We start from the raw sequence: 11528 nt of genomic DNA, 5'->3' as shown, positions 1-11528 counted from the left end.
CATGTGCTGAAGTGCAGTCTCGAAGTATTACTCGCGTCTTTCGTTTAAAACCATGACATGACAGATTACCACAACATTATGATTTATATATGATTAATTGCATGCTGGCAAAAGAGCGGGCTGTTCCAGCGTGCTGCTCCCTCCAGTTTGTGGTTTTAGTAACACTATAAAATTAACAAATAATCTGTTGAGACCTGATATGAAACATAAGAAAATATGACTTTTGACCATCAGCGGTGTTCAGGTCAGCTGTACAAGAAGGCATAAATGTGCGTTATTAAGCAGCAATCACTGTTCTGTCCAAACAAACACCCACGTCTTCCTTTTTCCACTGAAGGGAACTGTAAACCAGACAAAGGAAAATTTACTAATAAAAGACTAATTTGAAGGCGCGTGAGTGAGCGTGTGCGCGAGCGCGCACGCGTTTGCATCAATGCGCCACGCTTCAGTGCGCTCTCTGAAGGGGATAAGTGGGAATGAGAGAGGGGAGAGACGACAGTGCGGAGGAAGATTCAGCCGGATAAGTAACTCGTCAGCAAGAAACGGGAAGGCTTCGTCACCGAGGTCCGCTGCACCTGCTGCAACTTCCTTGGCTCCCAAACGGCTTAAACATCCTCTTCCATGTCCGGCGGGTGAGTTCGCATGCCAACACAGGCATGTGCGTTTTTACTCTTAAATGTCAACATTAAAGAAGAAGAAGAAAAAAACCCAAAAAACAAATCGGGGATTTTTAGATCGGTACCACATTCTGTCATGATGCTGTGCGGTTCAGCTGTCAATATTTTAAACCATAGCCTACAAACATAAAAGATTGCGTACTTTTAATTGATCGGAGAGAGGGAAAACAGTAGTCACGCAATCTAAGAGCGTTTATGCTGTTTATACATTATGGAAAACATACTGAACTTATCCTGCGCGTTGAGCAGGCAGCTGGACTCCACGGCAGATGTGGAGACAAAAGGACTAACCGAGTGAAAAACTGAGACAAAGGACGTTGGTAATCATTTTGCCTCGACACCGGCTGCTCTCACTACGCGGTGGTACCCTCGGTTTTACTAGCAAATAAAAAATAAAATACACTTGGGCAAATTTATTTTCATTACGATTTTGGAATTCTGTGTGTGCTTGGATCAGATCCAAACCGGCTAACTGCACATCGCACAAATCCAACCTTTTTTGTGTTTCATATAAAACACTTGCACTTTTTTGAGACAAGATATAAATTATAATTACTATTCCAGGCTGATTTTAACAGGAAATATAATGAGATTGCTCTACTCCCCAGGTTATCTTGCCATTCTGTTAAACAACATGAATTTTAAACTATTTAGGAGTAATTCTTCACCTTTACTAACAATAACTATTCCATTACAGTTTAACGATGGATCATACTTTCCTGCCTCGGTCCATCTGGACCGGCGACAGTAAATTCCTCCAGCATTCTTCAGATCTCTACACCAGTGTGGTAGTTGCGCGCAGCATCCCTGCAGGCACGTGCTTCGGTCCGTGCGTGCTCCAGAACACTTTCTACGACTCTATCGCTTTCATAGCGCAGAAATCCTGTGACAAGAGAGCGAAATCCTGTGTGTTCAGGGTGCGTATGACAAATTTGTGATAAACTGTCTTGCAGCTATACTTTGTAACATCTTTACTGAGTTACTATATAACTCAACGGTGACATGATTCCAAAAGTAAAGGGTTTTTCAGATGTATATAGTTTTAATTGTCATACGTTACATCCAAGTTTTTGTGTTATTATGGGATTGTTTTTGACCAGCTGTATTTTGAGTGTTATTGTACTGACCAGTAAAAGAAAAAAAAAAAGTGTATAAAATCACCTCAGCATTAAAAGATGCAATCTGCCACCAATTAACTATTTAAATTATTTACAAGAAGGCTCTTAGAAAGACAGAATAAAAATCCTCTAAGTCGGGACACTGTGTAAAACATCAGGGGTTGCTATCAACAGGTCGATCCTGAGGCCATGCGTAATTCTGCCCTGATGCTGTCTTGGTTGCGGCTCGTGCAAGCTGCGCGCAACGGCGAGGAGCAGAACACAGAGGCCTTTTTGAAAGGGGGTCAGCTGTACGTGCGGACTACCCGGGACATCCGGCAGGAAGAAGAGCTGCTGATCTGGTACGACCACGAGCTGTCTCATCTGCTGGGCTTCACCGAAATAGCAAAAGAGTCAAAAGAAGGTAAGACTGATCTTTAATGCATGTGCACGATTAAATCAAATTTTATGTCACTCCAAAATCATTGAAATTATTAAAAACAGTCACGTCATATTGTCTTTCGTTTTTCTTTCAGAATTAAAATGTGGGCGATGTAACCAGGTCTTCAAAAACGAGCATCCCTTCCTGGCTCACTGCCGATTCTTTTGTGCTCACGTAAAGACTGGCACCTGGAGCCGCGAGCTTTATGAGCACAAGCACGTGGAAATTAAGAGGCAACGCCGAGTGACAGATTTCCACAACATTGCCAGAGATTTGGAACACAAAAGAACTGGAAACAACGACGACGCGGAGACTTCCCCAAAGAAGAGAAAGTATGAGGAAACTCTTTATCCAAAATGGAGAAAAACGGTTCTGTTAGAGAAGACTAATATTTCAAATGATGATAATATTACACCACCGACTAAGAGTTACGACCAGCCAGCAGGAGACAGCCCTTCAGCTGAGGGGAAACGGAAAGCTGACACGTTGAAACTGGATCTTTTGGAACGTAAAAGTGAGGAGCTTGTTCAAGGTGATGAATCCAAGGGGACTTTTACGCACGACAGAGACCTGGACGCGCGGATGGAGACAGGAGGGGAGGGCTCTAGCATGCATTTAAGCAGCAACAGTGCATTTTCTCTGGTGATATCGAACAGCCAGGGCGAACAGAAAAGCGCATTTTGTAAACCGAGTAAAAGAAGTTCTCCTGTTGACCCCCAGGCTCACCCCAGCAGAGGTTCAACAGCCCCCTCTAGCCGCCTGGAGGAGATGACGAATGCATTTACCTCTAGGACGTCTGTGGGATACAATAATCTGATACCATCCAACATCCTGAGCAGTGACTTACAGACTGTACCCTCCCCGGTAGCATTAAACACTGCTTTCCATTACGCGCCGGAGCACTGGTCTAGAAACATAGGCGCTCAGCTGCAAACCACATCGTCCCTCACGATCCTTCCTCCGACTTTTACCACATTCGGCGTGTCGGTGCAGAACTGGTGCGCCAAGTGCAACCTGTCCTTCCGCATGACCTCTGACCTCGTTTTTCACATGCGCTCTCACCACAAAAAGGAGTTCGCCGCAGAGTCTCAGGTGAGGAGAAGAAGGGAAGAGAAACTTACCTGTCCAATCTGCCACGAATACTTCCGAGAGCGGCACCACCTGTCAAGACACATGACATCCCATAACTGAGACAAGAGAAGGGAAAGAAACTCTTTATTTATGACCTAAATGCTTCTCATATTTAACAAGCTTCGACTCCAACCCAAGGCAAGACTTTAGTGTATATCTTTGAATGTAGGTAGCTGTATAATAACAAAACGGATACACATGCCCATCACAGCTTGTCCACTAGATGACGATAGAGGTGCGTGTAAACTGATCTCAGTGCAGTTTGTCCACTAGTTCAGTATGTTAAGTTATTTTGTGCCTTATGGAACTCAGGAGGGACAGAGAGGTTTCAAGGACAGCTCATGATTGTCACAAATATCTCAAAGCAATCCTCTTATTTAGACCATTTGCTTTTTCCTCGATCTAAATTGTACAGGAGGTATGGGTTGAGTGTGTATGCACATTCGTTTTAAAATCTAAAATTATATAAAGTGGAAATAAAAGCTTGTGGTGTATTTTGTTCCATCATCATATGGGTTAAAATCAGAGGGTCAGTTTTTCCAGTTCCAACAGGAGGCGACTGCGACCACCATTTGCCCTGTATTGATCATTCAGTGTGTTTAAATATATATTAGACACGTTTGTCGTTTAGTGTATGCACCTGTATAACATTCCTGTGGCATTTGAGATCTGTATCCAGCATTTTAGTCTGCTATTTGAACAAATGAGCTGAAAAATACCATATTAAGCAGCTCATTTAAATAGGATGCCCGCTCCAAAAAAAAACCAAATAAAAAAAATCAATTATTAGTTTTATAAACTTCTGAGTTATCATTCATCTGCAGACTTGGATGTAATCCAGGTAGACTGCACCACTTTGAACTTGTGATTTTATGTTTATCCACCAATCCTGTGCCGCTTACTTTCCACTAGGGACAGGCTGTGGACAGATGGACATAAATAGTTCTCTGTTGCAGGTAAATGAGCCGAGAAGAAGGCATGAAGTTCATGGAAAAGTCAAGTGTAGACCTTGTCCTGTCAGTCTATAACAAAAGCAGGGATGTAGTTCCCCATACATTGTTTTCTACCTTATTTGATTAAGTCAGTTTAACTTCCCGGGAAAAAGATTTCCTTCATTTTTTTTTTTTACAATCAGAAGAACATCATCCACCTTTTATAACAGGGACTTAAACATGTAGATGACACGAAAACTGCTCAATATCCTCTGACAATTTTATTCCTTTGAATATGTATTGAGTTTTAAACCAGTACTTACATTTAAGGAGCCCAAATACTTGTTTCCCTACTAAAATAATGCTTGATAAAAGGTCCCAAAACGTATTTCAATCTGGTAAAAAATGGAGGTTTTAGAGTTTCTAAAGGAAAATAAGATTTCACAATAAAAAGAAACCTAGTCTATATGATTAAATGGGCAATTAAGAGACACAGTATCACTCTATTGAAGCCATGTTCTAATAAACAGCACTATTGCTTCTCTGAACTCAGTAACCACGTGAGGAAAGAGCTATTTCAGCCCAGACACAGAAAATCCTCTGTTGTCTAATAATGGCTGTATTGGTCTCCTTTAATTGAACAGTCATCATATGGAAAAACAAATATTGTTCTTGGTCCCCTGCTTGCCTCGTTTCATTTAGGCTTTTAGGCATTTTGCGCTCTGAACGTGAGCCTAGACTACTGTGGTTTTCTTGGTTGGAATTGACCATTGTAAGTACTCTCCTGTGACCATGATTGCGGTTGACATGGGGTTCACTTTCTAATAGCAGACTGTAGGTCCAGACCGTAAATGGGATCAGTTAAGAAATTTGGTGGGGAGGAACAAAAAAAAAAAAAAATTTAATTTGTTCATTACATTAAAGCCAGCCTACTTTAAAGCTACAACTTCTATTAATGCTCTAATTACAGTCATCATCCTAATTTAAAAGGTGGTTAGGCGCTGTAAATCGTACCATGGTTTTGCAGTTACTGAACATTTCCACTTGTGTGGAGAAAACTGAATCACGCTTTTGTACGTCAGGCATCTCTCCCTCCCCTCCTGTGTCACACGCCGTCGTCTTCAAACGTGGATTTAAAGATTGTCTTTTTGTGTTTCTTGTCATCTCGTCTTTTCAAATTTCAGTAAAACAGAGCTACACTTTGTATTTTCAAGTTTCATTGTACCACTGACCTCCACCTTTTTTATTGGCTAAAAGGAAATGTTCAGCTGCTTCTACAGGGTGCTCTGAAAAGAGCAGACACAAACATAAAATGCATGTGAGTAAAAATATTCACAATCTTTTATAAAAGACGCATCGCTGTCTATTGTATCTGTTTACTTTAACATTAAAGGATCTTCTCCTGCTGATCATTGTCAAAAAAAGCCACATGAACTTGTTCTGATTCATTGCTTTAAGACAATAAAACCTTCCCAAAATGGGTGAATACTCTTGGATGGAAAAGGGAAAAGCTTACAATGGAAAAAGCCATGCTGGAAGGAGGGATGGCACACTTATTATAGCTCCAGTTACATGCAGCACAAGGGTTCGGACTCGCGTCCCCTTTCCCCAAAATTTCTCTGCCTCTGAGACAAAATTGCTGTCCAGTCGCAGAAAACTTCAAAGCCACTTGTGGTTGAGAGCAGATGTGGAAGCCGCCAACTTTTGAGACTCAAGGCAATGTAGCCACAGAGTAATGAGTTAATAATTAAATGGTTCCCTCTGTCATTTCAGTGTCAGTTTGACACACTGTTTTGGCACCACATGGGTCAGCTTCCTCCTCCGGCGAATAAAAGCGACAAGCAGTTGAACTGAAGTGGTTGAGATCATCTATCTGTGGCCATCTGTTTAAAAAGAACAAAAATAAATCTGAAGAAAAGAAAACCATTTACTTGGAAGCACTCTGCTTCTGAACATGGATAGAAGAGAGGAAGTGCAGCGGGTTTTGAATTTCAAGTGTCTGACGTCCTAATATGCGCTCGCCTGCTTCCTCCATCAACCATTAACCCGCGGCGGCCGCATCAGTCACATTATTTGAAGAACAACAGACGCATGAGCCTTTGGTGAGGTGTAATAATGGGTTCAAGGGGGCTCTCGGGGAATGTCGGCTATCTTTGAGTGGAACCTTCCTGCTTTTGTGCTCGGCTATTTTGAAACAGCGGTGCCCTTTTAGGATTGTTTTGACAGAAAAGTTCACTCTGACGAATCAAGCATTACGCACGATAATGTCCAAGAATAACAAACTGTGTGAAACAATAATGTTCCAGCAAGAGCATTTGGATTAAATTATGTCTTTATTCTAACTTATAGAATGCTACCTTTTCATAACTTAAACAATACACATGTACAGTCTCATCTAATCATACATATAATCTAACCATGAGAAATTATCATTTTTTAACCAAGCTTCACATTTAAAATAGAAAAATATTTCTGGTTTCATTATAACATTCTTGAAGTGTTATGAGGGGGCGGGTGGGTGTAAATGAATTCCAGATGCTCTCCACAGTTCATTGGATACTTCCTTTTTAAGATATAAAGAGCAATAAAGTACAATATCTTGCAACGTCACATATATGTACAATGTGGCGTGATTAGTTTAAAAGTAGGAACAGCTACACAGAGTATGTAAAAATGCATACATTTTTCATCATCTCCACTGTTTGTATGTTTTCGCATAAGCTGCCTGATGACACAGTAACAGTCTCTTACTTAAAGTCTTTGCATCCAAAGAAAACGTGAACACAAACTCACTGTGAGCTGTTTGAAAAATAAGTACATTCTGCCATTAAAAACAACAAAAAAAATCCCTTAAATATTTCTGTCCATGAAACATCAATATTATTTCAAACAGAATGAAAACTACTGGGCTTTTTATGTATTTCTTTTCTGTTACACATGTGGAGCATCGACTTTACATGTGTGACTCTGTTCCTCTTGCGAGCGCAGATGCCAGACAATGTGTCTCTTCAACTCTGCTGCCCCGGGACAGAAGAGATGGAAGTAATTTCACTATAGCCTATGTTCCTCGAGGAATAATGACAGCCAAAGTGACTCTGTTTTTCAATATCAGGAAACCGCTTAACAGAGGTATGGTTGTGTCCATGTTAGTCCAGTTTTTCTGTTTCTCTTCAATCTGTTTCCAGCTCTTTTTTATCTGCAGGAGCAGGACTGGACAGTCATGTTAGGATAAACCTTGAGCACTGGGTTCCTGGATTCATCCTGGTAGAGCACAGCCAGGGGACTCATATTTTCTGGTACACAGCAGGGCTCAGGAATCCCAGGGATAATTCCAACAGCCCGGACTATGCTCTGAATGGTGGCATGGTTAGTTGGCTTCACCACCTGGAAAAGTTTGAGTGAAGGGGAAACATGCAAATGAGAAAATAAATACAAGAGATTAGAAAGTGCACATTAAGGTTATCAGTGTAGCTCACGTGAACCAAAAGAACCTACATAACACGGCTTGGATGATTGTGCTCCTACCTTGGGCATGGGAAAGCCACATGTGCCAGCACAATAGTAAGCATCAAAGGCTTTGGGTGCTATGACCCACTCATTCCAGCCAATATCTGTGAAATCCACTCTGAGGTTCCTCCTCGAACAGCCTTTGTGCTGGGTGTTACTCCACTGCCGCCTCCTGGCTTTGCGCATTGTTTGTTCATCAAACCTCAGAACAGGTGACTGTGTATTTGTGCTTCCCTTGTGCTTCTTTCCATCTTTTCCCTCATTTCTCCTCTCATGCATTTGCCCATCACTGACAGTCAGTTTGTGGCTATCTTTGAGATTTTCCACAGTTGAATCATTGGTTTTGATGCCCTGTGATGTTCTTTCTCCATCTTTCAAAACCTGAGATTCATGCGCTTTTCTAACTTGCTCCACATCTTTTTCCTCCTCGCTCTTCCTCTTCTTTTCCTTCCTTCCTGGTTTAGTCTTGTGTTTGAGTGTCAGGTACCATGTGCTCTTCCAAAGGTCATCTTTCCTGTATGAATCAGGTCTGTAGTCAACCTCGGGCAGCTCATTGTTCTGGATGGGGTCAGAGAGCAGATTTGCTTCCCTTCTCACGCGTCCTTTCACCTCTGGTGAGGAGTTAGGTCTGTGCAGGAGCTGAGAGGAATATGAGGGCTCTCCTCCCTCGTTAAACGGGTCATATCTCTGTAGGCTTGCAGCCACACTATTGGGCTCGTCTAAGGCTTGGTCATTTGCATACAGTAACAGGTAGGGCATACTGCCAGCAGAGAGGATCTCCTCTGGTTTCGTCCTGAACTGTTGCCTTAACTCCAGTTCAATTGACACCAACAGATGACCCCTGTCCTGCGCCTCCTTAATGACCTGGGTCACATCTTTCATCTGCCACACCCCTCTCCTGTGGGGGTGGAAGGTCACATTGCCTAGAAATGACCCCATTGACCCAGATCTGACCTCTGACTCAGAGGAGAAGGAATAAAGGAGCAAGCTGATAGACAGAGAAGGGTGCACGGCTGAGGAGCGGCAGGTTGGGCTCTTGAAGCGTTTACAGAACCAGGGTTTTTGATGCGAGTGTCTGTTCAGCAGGAAGTGGAATGTGGCAGAGAGGATGACCTCTGAGTCCTGGAGGGTTGTAAGGTTTAGTCGGTACATCATCCTGTGGTCAGCAGAACCTGCAAAAATAATCAATCAGCCAGTCAGTGTGAGGCAGGCAGGTGAACAGCACTCTGCAAACTTTTGTTTTATTCCATTTAACTGTCTTAAAATCCAGAAATGCTTTTTGCAGATTTACTCAGAAACAGTTTTGCAGTTTTTAATCACTCTTAAGCTTTTGAGTGCTGTTTTTTGGAGTGGATAATTTAGCCTAAATTAGTCTGACGTTCTGGATGTTTGACTTTTGGGACAATACATATACTGTGATTAGAAAATAGAAACATCTGCCAGCACAGGCAATGGCAACAGGAACTGAACCTTATTTGAACTCAGGCATTTGAGCTTTAAGTGATAATCTAGATAAAGTTTGATTGACTCAGATGGAAACGAACATTAATGAATTCCCACATGAAAAGGAAAGGCATTTGGAAAATGGTTAACATATTACAGCGAAAGCACGTATCTGTGGTAAAATCTAAAAGAAATGTGGGACAATTAAACACCTCTCTTTAAACTGTTGTGTTACATGACTGAGCTCAGTGTCTGGTGCACTTCATTGCTTGGTAGGATTTCAGAAGGTGCCCTTAAGAGGAACCAGACTCCGCGGATCTGGCTGGCAGAGGTGGAGGGGTGGAGGGGGCGGCAGCGAACAGAGAGCTACATATTCATGATGAACATTTACTTCAACAGCAGAGTTATTGTTCATTGTGTAAGAGTTCAGCGGAAGTATAGACTGACTCAAAAGATATACATTACCCTGGAATCGCCTGCATATGGAAATGCTTACCTCAGTTTCTCTTAAAGCTTCCCCTTAAGCTTAATACAGCCTGCAGTGTCTACCCAGACACCAAGACATAATCAACTGTTTTAACAGATATTACATTGTTGCAAAAAAAAAAAAAAAAAATCTCCTACATCTCTGCTTGGGTTACACCAAGCTTTTGCAGTAAAAATACACTAGTGTTATGATATGTTATCTGAGAACTATGTAGGATGTACGTGCCTGTGAATTGTGTTTATAAAAACAGCAGACAGAGAGGGACGACTGTGCTTTAATTCTCTCGACTCCAGGACGTCACTCTTGTCCTGTATTAACCGCAGAGGCCGACTGTCCCTTAGGTTTCACTGTGATATATTTTACCGGACACTGCTCGCAGGGAATCACGTGCATTCTTGCGCGTCTGTCTGGGGTAATTGATCAGACTGTGCGCACAAGGGGCACAGCTGCTACCACAAACACAGCTTGCCCGCAGTGTCCCAAAATCATTTAAATGCATTCTCAGACTGTTCCAAAACAATCGCACCTATTTAAAGCATCTGGACGAGACACGCAACCCCAGAGTGTTTGCACTTCTAATGGTGAGGATCAGACACTTCTCTCAACACATTTATATGTTTGTGTTGGATTACAGTTCCAAGAATAACCCACACCTTTATTTTATTTTTTTTAATTTTTGATTCCGTTATTAAATATAAATTAAAGCTTTTGGAGCTCTTCTGATTCAGGCTATAGATTGAACGCTGTTATTTTCACACACCTTGGCTAGCTCTGAAACTCCTAACGGTGTTTCCCTCTTTCAGGCGGTTTTCCTTGTTGTATTTCTCGTACAGCCTGTACATGTGCTGAGAGACCACTTCCTCCCCCAGGTCATCCGAGAACTGATTCGACGAGGGCTGGAGGAAATTGCCATCTTCGGTTACTGTCCTAAACGATGCTGCGCCCAGGAAACAGTTAAACATCACCAGGAACAGGTGCGAGGAACTTGTGCCGAGAGCTGCCATTTCAGTGTTGAAATGAAGACAAAATTAAAAAAAAAAAAAAAAAAAAAGTCCAAGAGGCAAACTGCGCAGTCCAAAACTATCCAAAGTCGCGCCAAAGCAATCCAGACTAGAAAAGCAGTGCGCAAATGCTGCACCTCTCCTCTCACTTTCACCAGCGCGTCTCTCTCTTCTCTGTCAGCTGTGCAGGACCTGGATGCTGAATGTTTTAGTCCGTGGCAACAGTTAGAGCTGCTACTTTTACACTTGAGTCTCTGTGAGCGCCAGAGGCTTGAGGGGGTTATACCGGAGCGGCGAGAGGCGCTGACGTATACTCATGTGAGCCAACGAGTACTCGGCAGAGCGCGGAGCCAGAAGTGGAGGTCATGATGTTCAGCCCCCCCCCCCTCCTCCCCCACACGCGCGCACGCACACACTCTCTCAGACGCTGATGGTGTTGTTGTTGATGATGTCTTCCTTATGCTCTTTTGCATTAGTGGAACACAAACACAGATCAAGTTTCAGGAGAAAACTTGAACTCAGTTGTTTAGCAAACTCAACAAACTGTGTTTTTTCTATTTGTGGGCAAAGTAATTCCACCTCACAATTTCCAGCTCACCACATTATTTCCAGTAACTGCTTTTGACACGCTCTCAGTCACACATAATTAGCATAGAAATACCTACAATAATAGTCTGACCAACCACCCAAGGGCTATTGTTAGGACAGTGATCCACATTTTATGCTGTGTGCTGTTTTTCTCCGTGTGCGAGAGAGAGAGAGAGAGAGTTGGTAGTGAAAGGCTGTGAGATGAGACTCTTTTGAAGGACTT

The 11528-nt window shown here is 42.5% G+C and overlaps 2 protein-coding genes across 2 annotated transcripts; one reads left to right on the top strand and one right to left on the bottom strand.

The window, feature by feature from the left end:
• Positions 1–469: 469 nt before the first annotated feature.
• Positions 470–5748, top strand: znf488 (zinc finger protein 488). Its single transcript, XM_084949467.1, has 4 exons — positions 470–632; positions 1375–1594; positions 1970–2198; positions 2311–5748. The coding sequence occupies exons 1-4, from the start codon at positions 622–624 to the stop codon at positions 3405–3407; spliced, it is 1557 nt and encodes a 518-aa protein (XP_084805593.1). The 5' UTR covers positions 470–621; the 3' UTR covers positions 3408–5748.
• An 845-nt stretch (positions 5749–6593) lies between these two features.
• gdf10a (growth differentiation factor 10a) lies at positions 6594–11033 on the bottom strand. Its single transcript, XM_084949481.1, has 3 exons — positions 10477–11033; positions 7805–8958; positions 6594–7663 (listed from the first exon to the last, which is right to left on the bottom strand). The coding sequence occupies exons 1-3, from the start codon at positions 10718–10720 to the stop codon at positions 7472–7474; spliced, it is 1590 nt and encodes a 529-aa protein (XP_084805607.1). The 5' UTR covers positions 10721–11033; the 3' UTR covers positions 6594–7471.
• Positions 11034–11528: the final 495 nt, after the last annotated feature.

The sequence above is a fragment of the Perissodus microlepis genome, chromosome 13, assembly GCF_051167445.1.
Source record: "Perissodus microlepis isolate ML-2025 ecotype Zambia chromosome 13, ASM5116744v1, whole genome shotgun sequence".
NCBI lineage: Eukaryota > Metazoa > Chordata > Actinopteri > Cichliformes > Cichlidae > Perissodus > Perissodus microlepis.
Note: the sequence above shows the minus strand (reverse complement) of the source record. Positions and strands in the feature narration are given on the sequence as shown.

Coding starts and splice junctions, on each gene's coding strand:
- znf488 (XM_084949467.1), top strand. Junction 1,595..1,969: donor CGAAATCCTGTGTGTTCAGG/GTGCGTATGACA, acceptor TGCTATCAACAG/GTCGATCCTGAGGCCATGCG. Junction 2,199..2,310: donor AGCAAAAGAGTCAAAAGAAG/GTAAGACTGATC, acceptor TTTTTCTTTCAG/AATTAAAATGTGGGCGATGT.
- gdf10a (XM_084949481.1), bottom strand. CDS start 10,720: ATGGCAGCTCTCGGCACAAGTTCCTCGCACCTGTTCCTGGTGATGTTT. Junction 8,959..10,476: donor GAGTTTCAGAGCTAGCCAAG/GTGTGTGAAAAT, acceptor TTATTTTTGCAG/GTTCTGCTGACCACAGGATG. Junction 7,664..7,804: donor GTGGCTTTCCCATGCCCAAG/GTAGGAGCACAA, acceptor AAACTTTTCCAG/GTGGTGAAGCCAACTAACCA.